Below are 24,728 nucleotides of genomic sequence, written 5' to 3' on the forward strand. Positions count from 1 at the left end.
GTCCCACTTGTATTTTATGTTCTTAGTACATTTATGGATATCAGTGGCTCCATAGAGATGGCCAATCAATGGATGCATTTTTCCTGGCAGGGAGTCGTCGCATGGTGGATGTCATGGATGTGAACACACAGAAAGGCATTGAAATGACTATGGCTCAGTGGACACGCTACTATGAGACCCCAGAGGAGGAGCGAGAAAAACTGTATAATGTCATCAGCCTAGAGTTTAGCCACACCAGGCTGGAGAACATGGTGCAGAGGCCCTCCACGGTTAGTCTGACCATTTCCCCCCATTGTTGTTGACGTCAAGAGGGTTGTTTATTTACCAGGAGAATTAATTACTTTTTGTACATACCAAGATGAAGATAAAGATGACAGAGACACTTTGATAAGAATGACTTGTATTTTTAGATGGTTCATCACTTCCTAAAATTATTTAATTTTATGTAGAAAGAGGCCGTTCTTATTTACCTCACCAATAACTTAATTTAGGAACATTGGCCTTTGCACATACATTATGAAGAAGAGTCGTAAAATTCACTCTTAAAAGTACTGTCAATAGGAAGTTTGCCTAATAAATTTCTAATAGATAGGTTTGCTGAGAAGCTTGGGAGAAAACTGGTTTAGGGGCAGGTGATTGTTTTATGAAATGATTTCTTGAGTTGATTCTACTAGATGACTAGTGGAAATAAATTGACACCCCATTCTTAATGGAAAGTTAGTTTTTGATCCTTAAGTCTCCTGAAGGTAGGTGCTGATTTTACCCATCTCTTGGCAAGGTTGTGGCTGTCTGCAGAACATTGAGAAAACTTATTTCCCTGAGGGAGATTGGTTTCACTTTGAAAAATACCTAGTCATTTTTGGACCAGGTTTATTTATTTAATTCCTGACTCAGAACTCACTTTTGTCAAGTATTCTACCTGGAACAGCAGAATTTGGAATGTACTAATTTTTTTTTTTTAAGTCAAAGTCTCAGTGTTTTATCCATCTCCATTTAAATTATCTTAATTGTACTCTTTGACTTTAATAGTTGAAATATGGTAATTATTATAATTTTGTTATGTATAGGAACATGTTTATGTATACACACCTTAAGGTTACTAGTAAGTTACATTGTTATTATACTAACACATGGATATGTATAGACCAATGGGAAAATGTTCACAGTATTTCACTATTACCTCAAAAGATAGTATAATTTTTTGTCATTGCTTCTTGTTATTGGAGATGCTATAACCAAATACTACAGAATTTCTCATTAAGAAAATTTTCCCCCCTAGAATGCCAAAGTCCTTTTTGTAGGAAGTATATAGGTGGTTAGAATTTAGCCTTGTTATTAGCTAAATATGATCTACTTAATAAATATAGAATTCAATAAGAGAGAGATGTAGTAATACAATAACATTTTTTAATAAATGTGTTCCTTAATATTTTTAGAATTTCAGTTTAAAAGCAATAATTTTATACTTACAAAATTAAACCTTGGTCTGGATCATACTTTTTCATTCTTAAAACTTAGAAATGTGTTATTCACACAGGAAGCCTTGTTTGTAACATTCTTAATGTATTCATTTTGTCCCCAATTTTAATGATTAAAAATGCTGATAAAAATAATTTTATAAAAATTAGAGAAATACTACCATTAAATGGAAGGGTAGAATCTATGGAAGGGCTCAGAAATAGAAAATTTTCTAGCAAACAAAAGACAATGCATAAGTATCTTTTAGGTACTTAGAACATGGCCAGATAGATTGAGCGAGCCCCTTATCAAGGTCCCAACCCTTCTTTTAAAGCCTAAACATGTCCTCTTTCTTTTTAAAGGTGGATTTCATTGACTGGGTAGACAACATGTGGCCAAGGCATTTGAAGGAAAGTCAGACAGAATCAACAAATGCCATCTTGGAGATGCAGTACCCTAAAGTGCAGAAGTAAGTGGGTTACCCTGCGTTTTCTTTGGTATGTTACGGGAAACCAAAGTGATAGCAAGGGAAGGGTGGCTCCTCCCTCTGGGACCTTGCTCTGTGTCCTAAGCATTAAAAACATGAATTCTTTAAAGAGAAGCCTTTACAGTTCCAAGGGAGGAGTGTATGTGAGCGTATCATAGCCCATGATCACCTAGTTAGAGAAAGACTTATCCTGGTAGTGTGATGACTTGCAGCTGCATTCCTCCCACCAAGTGGGGTGGATTAGGTGGGAGATAGAGGGAGCACCCAGGGGGGTGTGGCACGGTGGTGGGGCAGGTCCTCTTTTTCTCATCAGTTGACTAACACTGCTGCTTTTTTTGGGTCAGGTACTGTCTAATGAGTGTTCGAGGCTGCTATACTGACTTCCATGTCGACTTTGGTGGTACCTCTGTTTGGTATCACATCCATCAAGGGGGAAAGGTACAGTTGTAGATGTGATGGGGTTGGAATCTGACAATGTTACATGACTTTGCATTCAGTTCATGTATGCTTAATATACCCTGGAAACGAATCTGCTAGGCGATTGTCCCTACTCGTATCTAGTGAGAATTGTAAATTAAATCGACCTTCTTGGCTAGAGTTCAGTAGGAATTAGTATTCATCTAGGCCACTACGATCATGCCAGTATTTGCCCAGTACTTAGTAAACCTCAGCAGTCCTGTTTGTAGATTCCCAAAGCAGAGTTCTCAAAATGAAGGCAAGGAAGCGGTTTTAGCAGAATAAGATGATTTCTCTATGTGGAAATGTAGTAAGATAGTACAAGGGAACACAAATTTTGGATAGATTCACAGTGAAATCAACAAATTGGGATTCAAACCACCTTTTCCTGTTTGAAGGCATTGGTCTGAAATGTGGCCAAAGGAAGCCCTTGCTTCTGAAGATATAAATAGATTTTAAAAGATTATCCTCATTCATAAATAACTGTATTCCAGCTAGTTGGAGTATTTCTGAATGCTGTGTGAGAATGGAAATCTAGAATTATTATGAGAGGTTTGTAGTATTATATATCCTCTTATTGTTACCCTTTTTCCCTTTTCTTAAGAATGAATGCAGGGCCCTAGCCAGCTATCTTAGTTTGTCAGAGCATTGTCCCAGTACACCAAGGTTACGGGTTCAATCTCCAGTCAGAACACACGCAGGAATCAACCAGTGGCTCTGACTGGTGTGGCTCAGTAGGTTGGTCATTGTCCCACAAAACAAAAAGTCACCGCTTCAGTTCCGAGTAAGGACACACGCCTTGTTGCAGCGAGGTCCCTTGTTAGGGTGTGAGAGAGGCAGCCAGTTGATGTATCTCTCGCATGATGCTGTTTCTCTCCTCTCTCTTCCTCGCTCTCCCCTCTCTCTAAAACTAAATAAGTAAACATTTTTAAAAAAGAATCAACGAATGAATGCATAAATAAGTGGAAAATCAAATTGGTGTTTCTCACTAAAATCAATAAATAATCAATTTAAACAAATAAAAAGAAGCAAATGCATTTGTGAGAGAAAAGTAAAACTGAAATGAAAACATAGATAAAGTTTTAAAGCTTTTAAAATGTAAGGTCCTAATCTAGAACAACTGTACTTCTAAACCCCAAGTCATTTTATTTACTTTCAATCCATTTAAGTAGTATCCTAAGATTTATCCTTTTGGTCATGGGACAAAGCAGTCCACGCCTGTCTCTTGAAGATTTTGTACCTAACGAATAGTACTATAGAGGCTGGACAGCCAGCAAAGGGACTGCCTAGGTAATAAGCAGAATGCCCAGTTCTTTCTCCAATACCTGTTTATCAGTTCGGGGGAGGGGCGACTGGGTCATGTCAATGGCTGTTAACAGACTGAAGTTTTTTAACTCACAGGTCTTCTGGCTCATCCCCCCCACAGCCCACAACCTGGAGCTGTACGAGAATTGGCTGCTGTCAGGGAAACAGGGAGACATCTTTCTGGGCGACCGGGTGTCAGATTGCCAGCGCATTGAGCTCAAGCAGGGCTATACCTTCGTCATTCCCTCAGGTAAACAAAAATGGGAAAAAGTGGATTATCTACTTCAGCCATTTTTTTCCTTAAATAAAAGGGGATTGATGGATTACTCCCACAAATGATTATGATGCTGGGGTAGTCAGAAAACAAAGGTGTCTTTTCCAGTTATTATGGAGTAGATGCTGAGTTGTTTGTTTTTTTGCTTGGTTTTAAGCCTGTGATCTTCCACTGAAAGTATATATCAGAATTGCCACTGGATGCTTTTCAGATCTACGTGTTTAGGCCCCCATTAGCCCTAGAAATTCAGAATCTCTAGGGCTAAAACATCTTCTGCAGGTGACGGACAACCCCTGGTTAAGACCTACCTGTTCCTCTAATGGGTGGCTCTGAAGTCTAGAGAGACTGAGGGTAATACTTTTGATCAGGTCACTAGTTCCTGCACTCAGAGCACAGATTTTAGAGTCACAGACTCTAGAATTCCGACTCTGCATTTAACTGCTGATACCACTTTGGTCATGTACTTGAATCCCACATCCCTGTCTTGTTTTGTTGTAAGGAGTAAACACGTGTCAACTCTTTCACTGAGCCTGGTTCCTAGGTGCACCTGTAAATAGAAGCAGCATTTATTAAAAGTTCGTTATGCTAACTCTTTACATACATTTTCTCATTTGATGTTTAAACCATCAACCATATAAAGCATAATTGGTCCTTGTTTTATAGAGGATTGTGAGGCTGCAAGAGATTAAATACCTTGACCAACCATTGAGAGGCAGAATCTATAAAAATGTGGTGGAGTCTTGTACTAGTTCTCCGAGAGAGCCATATTGTGTGCTTACAGCCACTGCCCTTCAACCCCTTTTTCTAGGATGGATTCACGCTGTGTATACTCCTACGGACACATTAGTGTTTGGAGGCAATTTTTTGCATAGCTTCAATATCCCCATGCAATTAAAAATATACAACATTGAAGATCGGACACGGGTAAGTAAAGCTATGTAACAATTGATATGAACAGGTTTATTCCAGTTAAGATAGGTGTTATAAAAGATTCATTGTCTTATCCTGGCTGGTGTGGTTCAGTGAGTTGTGGGTCATTCCACAGACTGAAAAGTTGCCTGCTTGGTTCCCAATCAGGACACATGCTTGGGTTGCAGGCCAAGTCCCCATATGGGGGTGTTTGAGAGGAAACCGAAAGCTGTTTCTCTCACACATTGATGTTTTTCTCCCTCTCTTTTTTCTTCCTTTCCCCTCTCTAAATGTAAATAAAAAATTTTTTAAGAGAGAGGAAGATTCATTGTTTCAAAACTTCATTTGGGGGAGGGGTAAATAACACTGTTCACATTTTGGGAACACTGAGAGAAAAGTTTAACAAGATTTACATGGTTGGCCCTGGCTGATTTGGCTCAGTTGGTTGGAGTGTCATCCTGTTGACCAAATGGTTGCAGGTTCAATTCTTGATGAGGGCACATACCCAGGTTATAGGTTCAATCCCTAGTCGGGCAACCAGTCAATGTTTCTCTCTCACAGCTCCATATCTCCCTCTCTCTCTCTCTCTCTCTCACTCACTGAAAAAAAAAGATCTGCATGGTCGGTTTTGAGGACTCCCAATTCCTTGAGATTCTTTGTATCTTGGATTTCTGTAGGGCTAGAGCTGGACATTTGATAATCTCTTCAGCTGTGTTTTTCATTATTATGCTCTTAGAGTAATTTGTCATAATAGCATTTATCAACTCAAACTTAATGACTTTAAATTCATGTATCTTTCCTTATACTCAAACTATTGTATTTTAACATAAATATGTTAAGTGCTTTTCTCAACTGAGAGAGATTCTGTGAGAGAGTTAAGCACTGTAGGAAGTGATTTGCATCTTATTTTCTGTTTTCACTAGGTGGTACAACATTCTAGGTGTTAGGGGAAAGGTAGTTCATTATGTGCAGCGGACACCTTACAGCAAGGTTTGGCAAACTTTTCTGTAAAGGACCAGTCACTAAATATTTTAGGCTCTGTGAGCCATGCAATATCTGTTGCAAGTATTTAACACTGCCTTGTAGAATGAAATACTTAAAAGAATGGGCGTGGCTCAAATAAAATAAACTTTTATTTATGGACACTGAAATTTGAGTTTCATGTAATTTTTCCTGTGTCAGAAACCATGTTTTAGTTGTTTTTTTTTAAAACCATTTAAAATTGTAAGAAACACGCAGCTTACAGACCTTACAAAAAACAAGTAGTTGACCAAATCCATCACCTGCTGTTTATTCCATAAACTTACGGGTAAATAGGGCTTCTTTGACAAACTGTAGTTGGTGAGGGCTGAATTATATCTGTATAGGGTTAAAGTACAAATGGTATTGATATTAAACAACAGTTAGAGTGCAGAGTTTTTAGAGTGTGTGATGTTTACAACTTGCTCTCAAGTATTTCAGCGAATAACAGCACATATGTCTAGAGAATAGCAGATTCGGGGAAATGTTAACAATTGGTGAATCTTGGAGAAAGTTATAGAAGTGTTGTTCATGGTCAGCATTTCCTAGGTTGTCATATCCTCTTAAATTTTAGTTCCTGATGCCAACCTAAGTTTATAGGTTGACTATGGAGAGTTTTCCCTAGGTTAATTATTGCAATGATTCAATTGTCTTACCCTCTTTCTTTGAAAACTATCAGCTTACTTTTCTCATTATTTTGTTCCTGTAGGTTCCAAATAAGTTTCGCTATCCATTCTACTATGAGATGTGCTGGTACGTGTTGGAGCGCTATGTGTACTGCATAACCAACCGCTCCCACCTAACTAAGGAGTTTCAGAAAGAGTCCCTCAGCATGGGTAAGTGTGCCGCCTGTGTGAACTTTCGAGACACCCTGTGGGACTGAGGGTGAGGCCAAGAATATTTGGTAGGCTGTTGCTCAATAGTTTTATTTTTTTACTTAATCTGTACCTGGAAGTACCAAATTTATTCATTGGAGTTGAACACTAGTTAACAGCTGATCTACCTAGATGTGAATTATTAAGCTAAATAAAATAATCTGGATTTCATCTTTGTCTGAGTGAGTTGGTACTTCACTCCTCAAAAGAGTATCAGTTGTCTAGTATGTGTCATTGTATAAAGAATGGTCTTTGACATAATAGAAAGTAGGAGTATATCATTATAATAACTCTCACTGTATTCTAGGTACTATAATAGGCAGTTTACATACATTAAGTTACATACTGGCCAAATAGGTATTATTTTCATTTTACAAATGGGGGCATTAAGGTTGAAGAAACTTAAGAAAACAAAAAACTTGTCCATGATCTTACGTTGCTAAGTTGGAATGCTGCACTTTAAACCAGGTTGGTGAGGCTCTAAAAACCTATATTTTGCCCTGGCTGGTGTAGCTCAGTGGGTTGAGCGTGGGCCTGTGAATCACACGATCATGGTTCGATTCCCAGTCAGGGCGCATGCCTGGGTTGCAGGCCAGTTCCTGGCAGGGGACTCACAAGAGGCAACCATGCATTGATATTTCTCTCTTTCTCTCCTTCCCTTCCTCTCTAAAGATAAATAAATACAATCTTAAAAAATAAAATAAAAATAAAAACCTATATTTTTAACTTCTGTTTCTCCAGCTTCTATCAAGAGAAATATTTTATTGACCATAAGGATGGTTTTGGTTAGGCAGTTTCATGTCGTTCCATGCCTTAAGGTGGAGAAGAGCCCTGTGATGTCCTGTGGTCACATGTGGCATGGAACGTTCGATCCAAGCAAGATGCTTTTTGGTTTAGCATCGTTTCTAATCCTCATTTGAAAATTTAAAATGTTCACCCAGTATGTGAAAGCAGGATACAGAATTGTATATACAGCATGATCCTAATCTTGTTTAAAAATACACCTAATCATAATCACATACATATGCATAGAAAAAAATGAAAAGAAAATATTCAGTATATCACACTTTTAAGTTGGGATAAAGTATGACTTACTTCTTAATACTTCTTTGGTACTTTCCTGTATTTCTTAATTATTAATAGTAAAGCTGTATTACTTTCATAATAAAAGACCAGTGAGCATTATGAAACTTCTTTCATTAAAACTTTTATTTTAATTTTGTTTTGTTTGTTGGCTGTGTTGCTAGGATTTCAGATCTAGAGCTTAATATTATGACCAAAACCACTTTTTTTTACTTTTTAAATTAAATTTATTGGATGGCATTGGTTAATGACATTATCTCAGTTTCAAGTATACAGTCTTATAATACATCATCTACATATTGCTCACAACCCAAAGTCTAGTCTCCTTCCATGATCATTTATTTGACCACCTTTACCCTCTTCATCCTCCTCTCATCTCCCTCCCCCTCTGGTAACCACCATACTGTTGTCTAAGGCTGAGCTTATTTGTTTTGTTTATTGCTTTCAGTTTAGTAACCCACATAAGAGTGAGATCATATAGTTCCTGTCCTTTTCTGTCTGACTGACTTCAGTTATCTTGGTAGTCCCATGGTCCATCCATGTTGTCACAGATGGCAGTATTTTATCCTTCCTGAAGACTGAGTGGTATTCTGTTGTCTATACCATATCTTTATCTAATCATTCATCAGAGGCCACTTAGGTTGTCTCCATACCATGGCTACCATTAATAATGCTGCAGTGAACCATAGGGGTGCATGTAACTTTATGAATAAATGTTTTCAAAAATTTCAGACAGATATCCAGAAGATGGATTGCTGGACCATATGGTAGCTCAATTCTTAATTTCAAAACTGCTTTTTAAATATATGTGCTTCATATTATCTACTTTTTCAAAAATAATGAAATCATAGCACCAGATTTGAATTTGAACTTGAAACTAATTTATAGCCATTTGTGTACTTATTTCTAGTACACAAAACTAGGCCCTTCCCAATCTTTTAAAGATCTAGGTAATCATTATCTTAGTTGTCTTACCAGCTCAGGATCCTGTTTTACCTATAGCTATGACTTTCAACGGTGGACATAGGAGTGTTAGAATAAGAGACCATTTTAAAAACATTACAACTTCACCATTTATAACCTAAAGACCCCTCGCACTCTGCTTGTTTCTCTCATTGAGCACATGACCAAGTGGCATGTTCTTACTGCATGTTTTTCTTCATACTGGCAGATTTGGAGTTAAATGGTTTGGAATCTGGAAATGGGGAGGAGGAGGCAACAGATCGAGAACCCAGGCGCTTGAGCAGTAGGCGTTCAGTCCTCACCAGCCCTGTAGCCAATGGGGTCAACCTGGATTATGACGGACTGGGCAAAACCTGCCGAAGTCTTCCAAGTCTGAAGAAAAGCTTGTCTGGAGATTCATCTTCTGACTCTAGCCGGGGCTCCCACAATGGCCAAGTTTGGGATCCCCAGTGTAGTCCCCGAAAGGACAGGCAGGTGCATCTGACCCATTTTGAGCTTGAAGGTCTTCGCTGCCTTGTAGATAAGTTGGAGTCTCTCCCATTGCACAAGAAATGTGTCCCTACAGGGATAGAAGATGAAGACGCTCTCATTGCTGATGTAAAGGTAAGAATTGGTTATACTGCATGACAGCTACTGATCTGGCTAGGGCAGTAAGTTTCTGGATTCGAGAAAGTACAAGAATTTAGGATAATTTCTGGTTTAACCAGGGGGAAATTAATATGTGCATGGATATGTTTGTGCTGCATAGTGTTTCAATTCCTAGAAAAAGGTTAAGTCCTTGTAATGAAAATACTAACATTTCACTTAGGTGTTAAATTTATTATTAAAAACACAAATTTCAGGCTGATCCTAAAAATAAAGGACAGCCTGAGAAAGTGTTTGTATTAAGAAATAGTACTGTAGCCCTGGCTGGTATGGCTCAGTGGACTGAGAGCTGGCCTGCAAACTTAAAGGTTGCTGGTTTGATTCCCAATGTGGGCCAGGTTCCCTGCTGGGGTGTGTGAGGCAACAGATCAGCGTATCTCATGCACATCAATGTTTCTCTCCCCTCTTTCTCCCTCCCTTCCCCTCTCTCTAAGAAGAAATAAATAAAACCTTTAAAAAAATAGTACTTTCAACTCAAGTTACCCTCAGATAAAGAGGCCTATTTCAGAACAAAAGTGGCCAATAACAATGTCTAGCAGTCTTAACCCACGCAGAAGAGAAGAAATTGTTCTGTGTTAGGTTATATTAAGTAGGTTTAGCATATTTAGTTTCAAACTTACCTAGTATTAAGACATATATATCAAGGCAACATTTAAGAAAAGTATCATTTAAACAATGCATCCTGTTGCTGTATCAGGTTTCTTCATGTTTTATATCTTTCTTCTTTTTCAAGAGGTTTCCCAGTATTAGTAATCTTCAAAGCCTTTCCCACTTGTTATTTATTGGTCTCAAAGAAAAGAACTCATTTTTAAGGGTTGCAGATTTGAGCCTTCTGAACTGGAGGGAGTTCTTTTAAGTCTTTTCTCATATGTAACTTTTAATAGGAACACCAAAAAAATAGGAGGCTGAGAATAACAATTTTCTTTTTAAACCAGTGTCTGGAACTATGTCTTGGGTGCAGGGTATGGGTGTGTATTAGAAAGCTAGTTCACAATTTGTAATAAGGGTTCTTTTAAAACCTTTCATATAGATTATTTTAATACTCAGAAGAATATATAGGGAATAATTTTGTGTGACTTTAAGAAAGATGGGCTGAGTATCTCACAGTAGATTTTTTTCCATCCCTACTTCCTGAGTCAAGTTTTTCCTTGGTCACCACTAACCAAATGAGGTTAGCTTCCTACCTTCTACAGCCACCTCAAGAAAGAATTCCAAGACTGGAATAGGACCTGAACTTCTTTTTATGATGACCTTTTCATCATATCTTATTGTTTATACATCAGTGAAAAGGTGGAAATTAGATGCTGAAAGATGTCTAAGCATCTTTGTACCGAAGATCTTTGTACCTTTCTTTTTACCGAAGGTTTTGGGTTGTTTGTTTGTTTGTTTGTTTGTTTTTTAATATATTTTATTGATTATGCCATTACAGTTGTCCCATTCCCCCCCCTTCACTCCCCTCTACCCTGCATACCCCTCCCCAACCATTTCCCCCCTTTCGTTCATGTCCATGTGTCACAGTTCTTTAGATTCTGTATTTTCTACCTACCGTCTATGGTACTTATTCTCTGTACCTTCTCCCCCTTCTCTTCCTCCCACTGCCCTGTTGCTAACCCTCCATGTGATCTCCATTTCTATGGTTCTGCTCCCAATCTAGTTGTCCTCTTAGTTTGCTTTTGTTTTAGGTGTGGTTGTTAATAACTGTGAGTTTGTTGTCCTTATGAATCCCTACTGTTCATATTTTTTGTCTTCTTTTTCTTAGGTAAGTCCCTTTAACATTTCATATAATAAGGGCTTGGTGATGATGAACTCCTGGATTTGACCTTATTTGAGAAGCACTTTACCTGCCCTTCCATTCTAAATGAAAGCTTTGCTGGATAGAGCAATCTTGGCTGTAGGTTTTGGATTTCATGACTTGGAATACTTCTTTCCAGCCCCTTCTTGCCTGTAAGGTCTCTTTTGAGAAATCAGCTGACAGTCTGATGGGAACTCCTTTGTAGGTGACTGTCCCCTATCTCTTGCTGCTTCTAGAATTCTCTCCTTCATTTTAATCTTGGCTAATGTAATTATGATGTGCCTTGGTGTGTTCCTTCTTGGGTCCAACTTCTTTGGGACACTCTGAGTTTCCCAGATTTCCTGGAAGTCTATTTCCTTTGCCAGACTGGGGAAGTTCTTCTTTATAAGTTTTCCACTCGTAGCTGTTCCTCTTCCTCTTCTGGTACCCCTATAATTCGGATGTTGGAACATTTAAAGATGTCCTGGAGGTTCCTAAGCCTCTCCTCATTTTTTAAATTCTTGTTTCTTCCTTCTTTTCTATTTGGTTGTTTATTCCTTCCTTCTGGTCCACTCCCTTGATTTGAGTCCCAGTTTCCTTTCCATCACCATTGGTTTCCTGTGCATTTCCCTTCATTTCAATCAATTTAGCCTTCATATGTTCCTCTAATTTATGGCTAAAATCAACCAATTCTGTGAGCATCCTGATCACCAGTGTTTTGAACTGTGCATCTGAAAGGTTGGCTATTTCTTAGTCACTTAGAATTATAGGCTCTGGGACTTTGAGTTGTTCTTGAGTCATAATGTTTGGTCTGTTCACACCTGTTATGTTTGAGGGGCGGAGCCTTAGGTGTTCACCAGGGCTGAGCTACCCAGTCGCTGGGTTGTGACGCTGTATGTGGGGGTGGGGTCAGAGAGGGGAAAAAATGGCACTTTGCTCCACTCCTCTCTCTCTCAGATTTCTGTCTCCTCTGTGGCTTCCCACAAGCAAATTGGGCCCCTCTGGTGCTGGTTCCCAGGTGTGTGGGCCCATGTACTCTCCAGGACCCTGTGGGTCTCTCCAATGAACTCTCTGTGAGCCTGGGAGCCTCTCCCAGCCCCTCAACCCCGAGAAAGTCTTTCCAGTTGATGTTTTCAGGCTCTAATTCCTTCTGGGGCCCTAGCCTGAGCGGTCTGTCTCACTGTTTGCTCATTTGCTTGGTTTATCTGCGTGCGAATGTGTGACCGCAGTCAGCCAGCCGCCCTGCGCCCTCCCTGGGTCTGCCGGTCGCCGCCACCCCCCCCCCCCCACCCCGATGCCTGGGATCCACCAACCACCTTGCCTTGGCTCCTGGGTTGGCAGGACCAATCAATCGGTCTTTCCAGACCGACCCCACTCTGTTGCTGACTCCGCCCCTCTTACCGGTCTGGCTGAGTGGTTCGTTGTTGTCGGACTTCCAAACAGTTCAATTTTCACTGTTTTGGCTGCGTTTTGTTTCTAAAACTTCACTGTCTTTAAATTTAGTTGTGGGAGGGGGCACTTCACTATGCCCCTACGCCTCCATCTTGGCCGGAAGTCCTGTTTGTTTGTTTTTTTAAACGTAGCTATTCCATCATGGATACATGTGGAAAATATAAAATTATGACTTTGGGGACTTATTGCATTAACTTGTATAATTGCCTTTAAGAACCCTAAGGGCCCTGGCCAGCAGCTCATTTGGTAGAGTGTTATCCTAATACACCAAGGTTACAGGTCCGATCCTCGGTCAAGGCACATAAAAGAAACAGCCAATAAATGCATAAATAAATGGAACAACAAATTGATGTTTCTCTCCCCTTTCTCCCTTCCTCTCTCTCAAATCAGTTTTTTAATTAGTTATAAAAACCCTAAAAGGGAAGATTTCTGAGTTTATATCTCATGGACATTATTTTGGCCTGGATATCTATGTTTCTAATTCATGAAAAAGAAAAGTAGCTTTTCAATCCTAGGAGACGTCTATCAATGGATTCAACTTCATTGAATCCAGTTATAGGAAGTCATAGTGTGACCCACTGATTATATACACAAGGTCAACTGTTGTGATCAAAATACACAAACTCTTTTAACTAAAGTAAGTTAGCCCTGGCTGGTGTAGCTCAGTGGATTGAGCGCAGGCCTGCAAACCACACGATAGTGGTTTGTGGTTCAATTCCCAGTCAGGGCACATGCCTGGGTTGCAGGCCAGTTCCCAGCAGGGGACTCACAAGAGGCAACCATACATTGATGTTTCTCTCCCTCTCTCCTTCCCTTCCCCTCTAAAGATAATAAATAAAATTTATAAATAAATAAATTAATTAAATTAAAAAAAAAATATTTGAGCCCGGGCTGGTGCGGGCCTGTGAACTGAAAGGTCACTGGTTTGATTTCCCAGTCAAGGCACATGCCTCAGTTGTGGGCCAGGGCTCCATCCAGGTGGGGAAGCATGTGAGACAGCCAACCAATTGATGTCTTTCCCTCTTTTTCCCTCCCTTCCCCTCTCTCTAAAAATAAGCCCTGGCTGGTGTTCTCTGTGGATTGAGTGCTGGCCTACAAACCAAAGGGTCACCAGTTTGATTCCCAGTCAGGACACATGGCTGGGTTGTGGGCCAGGTCCCCCACAAGGGGCACATGGGAGGCACAACCGCACATTGCTGTTTGATGTTTCTCTCCCTCTTTCTCCCTCCCTCCCCTCTCTAAAATAAATATATAAAATGTTTTTTTAAAGAACCTTACTTTAAGAATAAATAAATAAATCTTTAAAAAATATTTGAGGCAAAGTGGTAGGGGGAAATGTAGAAAGACTTGGGTCAAATATTAAGCAAGGTAAAAGGAGGCAGCTAGAAAAGGAGTGACTTAAGAAGAGACATCTAAAGTGACTGTTGGCATTATGAAAGTGCCTGGCAAGAGTGTACTTGTTTTTATCAGGAATCATGAAAACATGGCTAAGATAGGGTGCCACATAGACCAAAGTGTGAGTGGCAGCCAATAGGATGACTGTTTAGGCTGGCAGTGTTTGAATTCTCCCTACAGAGGCTATTTCACAGCTTCTCTTGTTTACCCAATACCATAGTCAAAATGCAGCTGATACAGGAGACAACAGATTTAGATACCAGCTCGGCAGGTAGTTTCACTTAAGATCAAATGGATTACTTATTCCTGTGTTCAACTAGGTATGTTTAATCTGAGCTTTCAATAATAGTGAGTTTAGAGCTTGTATCCTTTGAAAATCTGAGCTTCACACAGAAGAAAAAGAGTTGGATTGGTTTTGCAGGTGCCGAATCACTGCACAAGTGGAGACTGCAGTGCTAGGGAACTGAGTGTAGCACTGAAGGCTACACTGCAGTGGAGGACAAAAGCTGGCTTCATTTACCCTCCTGCAGAGAAAAGAATTGTTTCTTATTGTAGCCTGTATGGCTTTCACAAACAACTAGCAGAAGAGATGAGAGGAAAAATGGTGAGATGAGACAGTCATAAACATATTCTCTGGAAGAAAGGTCAATCTTAGTGATATGGTAAAAGAGCTTTGAAGATTCCAAAACTTGTAAGTTGTACACTGTTGAAGAGCAAACAATAGAATACAGAGTTGGAAGGGAATTAAATGAAAAATAGGGCATTAAAAAATGTTGACTAACTGGTAGAGTTCAAGGGAAAGTAAACATTGTGTATAAAGTCCTGGTTAGGAGGAGTGTGGGTAAACTTGAATCCTAAAAGTAGACTAAAAATAGGATGGAGTTCTCTCCTACTGTGAGATGTTTTCACATTTCTAAAATTGAAAAGTTGTGTCCTTGATAGCCATTGAATAAAGAGGTAGGACCTGAAGCAGTATGTATAGTACAATCTGATTAATGTAAGAAAAGGAGTCTCTTTGTATTTGCATTGTTGGGGGGGCTGGAGGGAGGGCACTGTGAGGAGGTGAGAGTCAGCTGGAAAACTGAAAATTTTTAAAATATTTTATTTATTTATCTTTAGAGGGGAAAGGAAGGAGAGAGGGAGAGAAATACCAATGTATGGTTGCCTCTCATGCATCCCCCGCTGGGAACTGGGCCACAACTCAGGCACATGCCCTGACTGGGAATCGAACCACGATCCTCTAGTTCACAGGCCCGCACTCAATCAATCCACTGAACTACGCCGCCAGGGCGGAAAACGGAATTTTAACAGACTTTATTGTTGTGTGTGTTTGTTTCGATAATAAAGGAACTCTTAATATATGTACATATGTAAAAAGAAGTTTTTAATATATCAATATGTTTGGGTACCTAACTCCCTTAATGAAAAAATAAGTGTTGTTGAATATTTTTCTGTTTTCCTATTTGCTCTAAAACATTTTGATAAGCTTAAAAACCATGTGACTTTGCGGCAAGCTTGCTTCTCTTCTCACATCTACCTGAGTGTGGTTAAGAAAATTAATGATGTCAGTAAAGTATTTAACAGTATCATTATTACAAAAAATTAGATGTTACAAATCTATGAAATATATTTATTTTGCTACTGTGAATGATGCCTGCCTACTTTGTGCTAAGAACCAGGCATAGTGTTGGGGTAAACATGCAAACGTGCTAGGGACCAGGCCCCCAGGGAGCTTATACCCAGTGGCGTAACAGGTGTTTGGGAGGGTAAGCGCAGTCCAGGTTCCCAGATGTTGTGGGTGGCAGAGGGCACTAAGCGCACGCTGAGGACACTAAGCGCACGCTGAGGGCTGATCCTGGGGGAAGGAGGTGTCAGTCTTCTTGTTTTGCCAGTTAATAAACTTCCCTGTTAGATGAGACAGATTAATGACGACAACATTATACAAATTGTAAAAGCTCCCGATTAATAAATTTGAAAACTTTATTTAGTGATACAACAGGCTACTACGGCTCTAATCTAAGGTTCTAACATTTTATTTTGTAATCATAGTTTTAAAATTTACCTTAAACTCCATCCCAGGAATATGATGGGAGTGAAGTCAGTTATGGTTACAAATAAATACAGAAACACTGATGAGAAATTTTCTTTATCTGACACTAATAAAGAGAATAATTGGTAAAGAACTCAGTATAATTAGATCTTAATCCATTAAACCAGATTAGGAAGGGAAAAACATTTGTAATTTTTACTGACAGTATATTTGTTCTAATTAACACTCTAGCCAAGTAGAAAATTTTAAATAATTTAACTCAGCTACAAGGCATATAGATTAGGTTAAAATAGATTTAATTCTTTAAAATGTCTTCAGTATATTTCTATATTATGTAATGTCATGTTTTTACTAACTCTGATCGTTGTTGCCTATCTTTTATTCGGAATAAATAGGAGGGAATAGGCCTTGTTTAATTTGAGATTTGGAAACTAACTTGCAGTATTTCCTAGGGCCCTATCTGTTTTTAGTCTTTCCTGGTGGCCTCTAGAATTTGTACTTGCTACAACTTGAACTTACATTTTGTTTCAGAGTAGCATGTTTCTCTTAAGTATATTCACTGTATCATCCCTCTAGGTTAGAAAGCACTAAGACTGAAGAAATCAGCATTTTCCAAGATCTCTCACACTGTTAAGGAAAGTTTTTCACATGTAATGGGTTGATTGAGTCTTTGAGTCTTAAGAATAAGTGTAAAGGAGAAATTTAGTATAAAATGACCATATAAATATTTCCAGGAAGAGCTCCACCTAAAACTACAAAAGTCACCCTTTTTCTTGGTAAGCTACTATAAAAATTAAAATACACAGCCCCTGACAGCAAAAGCCCCAGACCCCAGGAAGGTTGTTGGGCTGCTGACTGTACCAGAAACTCAGAGAAACAACTGTCCTGGAAATAAATAAGAATGTTCCTAGTGGTGAGAGCTAGGTTCTTAGTGGCCTGAAATGTTTATTTCAAAGCAGCTTCTGTAATTTCCAAAAAAAGCTCAGGTTATGTTTCTGACAATCTAAAAATTACATAAACCTGGACCCAAAATATGGTCCCCTATTGTCTGAGAGCGCACTTGTTCAGAGCTTCATCCTGTCTGTAGATTAGTGATTCTGTAGCTCAGTGATTGGTTCAAGGGGAGTGGGGGACAGGCATCACTCCAATGGCTGTCAGAATGAGCATCAGGGTGTCTGCCAGGATGCAGGGCTGCTTCATAGAGGGAAATGAGAATGAGGCAGTCGGGACAAACCACTAGACTAGGAAATGTGCAGAAAAGCTGGCGTCTAGAGCATGGAATATATCCTGAGGAGCAGAATCAGGCAGGAGAGTAGAGTGACCTGATCTGAGGTCACACCTCAGCTAGTTTGATGTGGTCACGAAGGAGCTGCTGGAAGAGCTGCCTGTGCTCGTCTCGCATGGTGGCTCCCAGTCCCAATTGGAGGCAGGCATCTGTTGTGGAAGTTGTTGCTGTTAAATACACACATTGTTTTAAGTATCCCAGTATTGGTTGGAATGTGTCATTCCTGAAGGTTTTTCTGGAAACCTGTATGCTGGTTCTGGATTCTGGGCTGGGAAAGTGGCAGTGAGGGCAATTGAAGTCTGGTCACCTGTGTGTGGGGGGGGGGGCGGGTATTTCCAGAGGGGCTCAGCTTCCCCCTGCCTGTTCCCCAGAGGCTAAACTTTGGGCCACTCACTTTGTGCCTGAGAGAGCGGGGAGAGTCCTCTGAGTGCAGTCAGGGAGAGGGTGTGGGCTGGTAGGAGGACTGATTCAAGGCCAGATGCTGAACGGGTTAAAGCCTTCCCTCCCTCTGGCTGGCGCCTGCTGAAGTCGGCCAGCAGCGCCCTCGGGCCACCCCGGGTTCTCCTATTGCAGGGGCGGTGGGAGGGAGCTGGCGGGCGGGGCTTGCCCCAGCTCCACGGGCAGGCTCTCCTCCAATGACCAGGAAGAGAGGCTTGAAGAGCACACCCCTCCTGACTCTGCTGCAGGCCGCCTGGGCCCTCTGCTGGCAAGCCCGGCTCCCCCCCCCCCTGCCATCTTCCGTTGCAAAGCATTTCTGGGAGCTGCATGTGGGTGACGCAGCAGCATTGTTCACAGGCAGAGGAAGCCGCGGCTGAGCTGAAGGTCTCAAGAAGGAGCTCCGAGCGCTGCATGCTGCTCCCTGGGGTAGCCTGGACTGCCCTGCCTTATGTACTATGGGAGATTCCAGAATTTTCAAGTAGATCGGATTTTTCTAGAGGCAGAAAACCTAACTCCTTCAACACAACTTCCAATACAGAAAGCAAAACAAAGACGCTGGGGAAACTTCAACCAAAAGCCTCGGCAGCTCCAGAGGGACGAGAAACACAAGGTCAGGCGGGCGGATAGCAGAGCCTTCCTGGTTCAGGGTGTGTGTAACTGTAGGGACTTTGTCTGGCAGAAGGACTGCCTGCCGGGCGAGTCCTGGACAATGAATGCTTAGGTTACTTCGTGCCAGTGGAGCCGTCATTGCACTTGTTCCCTTGCTTGGTGGGCTGTGCTTTTGAACTGGGTTGCTTGGCTTTTGAGAACCCTTCCCCTTCTCTGCTCAGTCTCCCGCTGTTCTCTTCCCCTTCCTGTGCGATGTGGGGTGTGGGCTTGTGTTGGAGTGTTCTCCCGAAAGCCAGGATTCTGGATAGGCGTTAGCCTTTCCGCACTCCGCCCCCGCTCCCTGTCCCAAATCCCCTCTGGTGAAGGTTGGTGGCTTCTTTATATGGTTTCGTAAAGGGCCTCAGCTGGAGTCAGTCTTTTTTGATGAAAGCTGGGCTGTGCTTGGTGGATGGCCCCAGCAAAATGAGGCTTGGAAGCAATCTGCATTTCCCTCCACACCCACACAGACCCTAGTAACTGTGTCTCTGTGTGTGAACAGCTGCCCCCAACCACCCCACCCCCCCGCCCGCCCCAGGCAGACAGTTTCTCCACCTACCCTTCTCTGTTCCCCACAAAACGCTTGCCAGTAGCACTAGACTGCTTTTGATGAACAGTTGGGCTCCTTTTCTACTTTTAAACAATCACTAATCTTTCTGTGCAGTGTGTTTTGCTGAAAGTGGAAAGTCCCTGTTTGTGGACAGCTCTGTGCTCGCAGGGAGAGGAAATGGGCAGAGTCCTACTCCTCGGCAGTGCGAAGTGGGGGAGGGGAGTTGTGCGCTCTCTAGCGCACATTTTGAATGGACCTGCATTTTTCACCCTAGGGAGATTAGAGCCCATACCAGAGCCTTGTCCCACGGGGCACCGCACCCTGCCTACCACCATGCAGTATAGTGCTAACCAGAGGCTCCAGAACAGGGTGCCATAGCAACTCAAAGTAAATAAAATGGCTGGAAATGAAATCAGTTTGGGGGAGGGTGAGAGGCATCTGTAAAGGTTGGCAAAGGGGAATGGATCTTTCCCTTCATAGAGAAGCTTTATGAGTATGAGTTAAAGGGTCTTTCTGAGTCCCAGCTCTGGGATTTGAATGGTGATCTTTAGGTTCAGGAAGAAAATGCTTGGTGGGGAAATACCTCATGCTTCAAAAAGCCCTGGTCGCTGGGCACAGAGCCCACAGGACTGTGAGAATGAGTATCAGAGATGACCCAAGCATGCTGACCTGTCCAGGGCCAGTGTCTGGTTTTCTCTGAAATGGTTAATACCCTATACTCACCTGGATTTGTATTCTTTTGCTGATGTCATTTACTTTAAGACTCATAAGGCCAGAGGAAAAGGGGTTTTCATTCTACTGGGGTTTGAGGTTCTGAAATTTCTGTCTAAAACTTGAAAGGTTTGTTTCAAAATGACATTCAGCCAATGTGATTTACTTAAGTGGCAGTTTACATTGTAGTATTGTTCCTTAAGTCATTCAAACTAGATTGGTTAAAGCTGTGAGAGAACTATTGCCCCTAAGAGTGTTCCTGCCCTATTTATAGAAATAAAGGCAAAAGACCATGTGTGTTTGTGTGTGTGAGAGAGAAATTTGAGATTGTGATTTCTGTAATCAGCCTTAGAAGAACAGAGCCCAGGGTTGACCAGACATTAAGACTCTGATATTCATATTATTAACTTAGTATTAGCCAGTCTTTTTTTTTTCTTGCCATTTTGCTGACATCTATAAAATGAAGGCTGTACTTACTACCTGATAGTATTCATTAACTGGTATGGAAAAGTGAAGGGGTGAAGTAAAGTTGTACTGTCTTCCGGAGAACTGTGTGACAAATAGTACTTGTCGCCATGGTAGCTAGTTGCTTCTGCTAAAGTGTCAACAGTACGGCTCGTTCACAAGTACCGGGTTGGGAGCAAAGGTAAATTCTAAGTCTTGGCACTATGTACTAGTTTGCGTTTTCTCTTTCATTTTGATTTACTTATTTTTCAGTGAGTCTGTATGAAGTGAAAATACAGACACTGCTTCCCTGCCCTTCCCCTTGGTGCTTGTGGGGACTGAGGCTAAGTCTGGATGCCGTTGGGAGTGGTTGGCTCTTTGTTCACTGTGCCCTGCTTTAGTCCCCCTCTTTTCTCCTGTGTTACCCTTAGGTTTTGCTGGAGGAGCTTGCCAACAGCGATCCCAAGTTAGCTCTCACTGGAGTCCCTATAGTACAGTGGCCAAAAAGGGATAAGGTAAGAAACTCTTCTCGACCTTCAGGTCGTGTAAAGCATTTCGCTCTCTGGCCCATTAGCATTTCAGGAAGTAAAAGCACAACTAGTAGCAGATAGCTTTTGGTGCATTAATATAAATGGACAGAAAATCATCCCTCAGTTCTGTTCTGACTCCTAGGTAATTGGCTCTCTTTAGAGGTGGCTTTCTTCAGAGAACTGTCAAACCAGGAGACCTGCCTCTAGGTTTGGGTGTCAAGGTATACATTCTTTTTCTACCAGAATGGATCTCTTCCTATCCTGGACCAGTGCCTCAGTTATATTCACAGACGATTTAAAGCCAGTTAAAATAATTTCGTATCTATTTCAGAGGCCAGAGTGTTTTCTATGTCGGATGGAGACCATATTCTCAAGTTTTCCCCTAATTTGGATTTTTCAGTATCAAATTAAAAGGAAAAGACAGGGATTTAGCCCTTAGCTAATGAATTGTTGGGAGTTTTTATGACTTCAGTTAGGCCCTGTATAATTTTTCCCCAAATTCTCCTTTGTCAGAGTTATTAAATAAAAGTAAGTGGTAGCATTCTGATCCTGATCATGAGTCTGGCAGATAAATTAGGGCTTTCTTTGGTGTTCCCCAGCTAAAATGGTATGGCCATCGCATTTCAGGGGTGTTTAAGCAGAGTATAAAGGTGTATGTGGCTGAAAGACGCCTTCAAGAACCATCTCCTTCCTAGACACAGGTTTTCCATTTGAAGTCTGCTTGGCCACGTGGGGTTGCCTCGGAACAATTTTGTCGTCTCTGGATTATTGGAGTATCTGCTCTGTACCAGATTGTATGCTTGGATTCCTAGTAATACAGAAATGAATAAGACCCATCTCACCCTCAAGTAGTTCACTGTCTTCTTTAGGAATGTGCTCTGAGCAGTCGTATTCAGGGTGGGGAAATGTTGGAGGACCCCTGGAATGACTGTGATACCTAGAAAGCTGAGCAGAATGAGGGATGTGGCTTGAAGGAATTGCCTGAAGGAACTGACAGCCTTTTTCTGTAAAGGGAATATGCCAATAAAAAATATAATAAAGATAATAAATTTTTTAGGTTTTGCAGACCATACAGTCTCTCTCAAAACTTCTTGATTCTGCCAATGCACATAAGATCATCCATAGACAATACATAAGCAAATGAGCATGGTTGTGTTCCAGTAAATCTTATTTACAAAAAAAGAGGCAGCAGGCAGAATTGCCCACAAGCTATAGTTTGCCAAGCCTTGTAATTTTCTACCTTCTCCAGTCCTTAAAGCTACCTGATATATGTGGCTTCACTGCTTTTCTCTTTCCAGCTTAAATTCCCTACCCGGCCAAAGGTGCGGGTTCCTACCATCCCCATCACAAAGCCTCACACTATGAAACCAGCTCCACGGTTAACACCTGTGAGGCCAGCTGCTGCCTCCCCCATTGTGTCTGGAGCCAGGCGGAGACGAGTTCGATGTCGAAAGTGCAAAGCCTGTGTGCAAGGAGAGTGCGGTGTTTGCCACTACTGCAGGGACATGAAGAAGTTTGGGGGGCCTGGTCGCATGAAGCAGTCCTGTGTCCTCCGGCAGTGCTTGGCAGTGAGTGATCTGCTGGGTAAAGAATTTGGGGGAGGGGTAATGGTGCCACAGGGACTGTGAAATACACATAGTACACAGTTAGACTTCAGAGTTGGAAAGAAAAAAAAATCATTCTCTTTTTGGCTTTCTTTGTTTTATCCTTTTTCTCCCTGGGTTCTGAAGGAATGTGTCTAGTACTGAAAATTAGCTAATATACTCTTTCAGCCTTACCCAATTTTCAAATGAGAGACCAGCATTTGAAGGACAAATTACTGCCATTTGTCTTCTAAGTGGACTAGAAAGAAAGGACCTCAAGACCAAGGACAGGCTGGCTGAAAATACACTGATCTCTCTTGGTCTCTAGCTAGTTGATTCTCCCCAGTTTCTTCCTCGGCCACTTTCTTACCTGGTCTCCATGCTCCTTACAGGAACCAAATCACCCATCTCAGTTAAAGGGAGGCTGAAACAATAAGCATCTAAGTCTACTCGTATTCTTAGTTTCTGTCTTTGTCCCCTTGTAGCCCAGACTGCCTCACTCAGTCACGTGCTCCCTCTGCGGAGAAGTGGATCAAAATGAGGAGACACAGGACTTTGAGAAGAAACTCATGGAATGCTGTATCTGCAATGAGATTGTTCATCCTGGCTGCCTCCAGGTGAGGCCTAAGGGGCCCCTGAGGTCTCAGCTGACAGAGTGTCTAAAGGTACTGAGTGGAGGAGAGGGGACTGGGACAGAGTCACAAGAGTTTGTGAGCACTTCTGTGGGCCATCAGCTGTGGTGATCTCACATCTGCCCTTGATCCAGATGTCTGTACTGCGTGTCAGGCACTGCACTTTGCCTTGAGGATAGACTGGTGTACAAAAAAGTCCAAGTTTGTGCCCTCATGGAGCTTACATTCCAACCTGTGGAGAATGTGTTTGGAGTCTCCAGGCCATCATGAAACTTCCAGATCTGTTTTTTTGAAACGTTTCATGTCTTTATGCATCTCTCCTGCATACTTCATTGTATCTCAGGATATTAGTAACTAAAAGATAGAGGTGTAATATTCGGTGACATTTTGTGAGTGCTCAGTCTGTATCAGGCTCAGTGCACATTTGAGGAGCTTTGAAAAATGAGAAAAAGAAAGTTCATCCCTCAACGTCAGAGACTGAGTTAACTCTTCCATCCTGAACCCCGTGCTGAGATGTGTTCAGAAACTTCCCAAGACTTTCTGGTTTGCAGCTGAGGTGGAGAGCTGCTGCTTCACATGCATTCTCTTGTTTCATTTAAACACCCCTGTGAAGTTGGGTCATCCCATTTCTTTATATTTCTTTGAATCTAAAGGGCATTGGTGCTAATACTTTCTGGTCTTCCCAGAGGTGTCAGTTATGTCATGACTGCCACTAGGGTGACAGTGATTATAAGACTGTTAATTATGAGAAGTAGCCCAATTTCAGAAAGATTCAAATGTGAAAAATATGCATCTTAGAATCTAAAATAGGATATTATCCCCATGATAATGATAATGATAATGATAGTGGTTAATGCAAAGCATTTACTATATACCAGGCATTTTTCTAAACACTTTACATAATACGTAATTCATTTATCTTCTCTACAACCCTGGAAAGTGGACATTGTTATTTATCCCCACTTTACATGGAGAACATTGAGTCACAGAGACTAGTCCCTGAACCCAAGCTGTGCAACTCTGTACCACTGTCAGGGTCAGGTCTGGCACCATTCCTGTGTGTTCGGTTCCTTTTGCAAAGTGGCAGAGACCTTCAGGAGTATATGTGTGGGGAGAAGAGGCTCCAGACTCTAAAGGAATTTCCTCATGGAGCCAAACTTTGGCCAAGTAACCAAGAGTGAGGGTAGCCAGTTTCTCAGTGGCCGAAATGCTAAAGTGGGACTAGATGACTCTCATTCTTCCTCTCGTGTAAGATCAGTGTCTTTAGGAATGGGTTTTCCCAACCATGAGGTGGTTATTGCTTAATAAAGAGGTTTAAGAGACAGGCTTTCTTTTTATTTTATTAAAATGAGACATATTTTTAATATCCCTGTCTACCTATAGATGGATGGAGAGGGGTTGCTTAACGAGGAATTGCCAAATTGCTGGGAGTGTCCTAAGTGCTACCAAGAGGACAGCTCAGAGAAAGCCCAGGTAAGGGGACTTCATCCAGATTTGCACTGGGAGAAAAGGAAGCATCAAGCTAAGGCAGCGGCTATATGTTTGCCTTTGCAACTTCATGCGGTTTTTCTGACCCAGGGAAATATTTTTTCCTTTGGTTATGTTTTTTTTGTTTGTTTGTTTGTTTGAGTTTTTAGTGTTTTGTTTTTGTGTTATGGAACATTGTTCCACTTGGGGCCTGCGAACGGCTGGTGTCCATATATAACCTGAAGCCCTAAGGAAAGAGAAACGATAACCAGGCTGCTTGAGGAGGGAAATGAGGTGAGC

The 24,728-nt window shown here is 41.4% G+C and overlaps 1 protein-coding gene across 3 annotated transcripts in view; it reads left to right on the plus strand.

Annotated features, from left to right (window-relative positions):
• KDM2A (lysine demethylase 2A) overlaps positions 1–24,728 on the plus strand; it is a 92,097-nt gene that overhangs the window by 58,293 nt on the left and 9,076 nt on the right. For all 3 annotated transcript variants that reach the window (XR_005067473.1, XM_037053348.1, XM_037053349.1), the window contains exons 6-16: positions 91–269; positions 1,821–1,927; positions 2,290–2,383; positions 3,803–3,956; positions 4,789–4,904; positions 6,619–6,745; positions 9,039–9,433; positions 20,648–20,731; positions 22,045–22,314; positions 22,815–22,946; positions 24,345–24,434. Coding sequence is in view for 2 of the 3 variants with exons in the window: in XM_037053348.1 (XP_036909243.1) it covers positions 91–269; positions 1,821–1,927; positions 2,290–2,383; positions 3,803–3,956; positions 4,789–4,904; positions 6,619–6,745; positions 9,039–9,433; positions 20,648–20,731; positions 22,045–22,314; positions 22,815–22,946; positions 24,345–24,434 (1,748 nt within the window). In the remaining variant the exon portion in view is untranslated. The remainder of the gene's footprint in view (positions 1–90; positions 270–1,820; positions 1,928–2,289; positions 2,384–3,802; positions 3,957–4,788; positions 4,905–6,618; positions 6,746–9,038; positions 9,434–20,647; positions 20,732–22,044; positions 22,315–22,814; positions 22,947–24,344; positions 24,435–24,728) is intronic.

The sequence above is a fragment of the Sturnira hondurensis genome, unplaced genomic scaffold (assembly GCF_014824575.4).
Source record: "Sturnira hondurensis isolate 20B ecotype Veracruz unplaced genomic scaffold, ASM1482457v3 Scaffold0007797, whole genome shotgun sequence".
NCBI lineage: Eukaryota > Metazoa > Chordata > Mammalia > Chiroptera > Phyllostomidae > Sturnira > Sturnira hondurensis.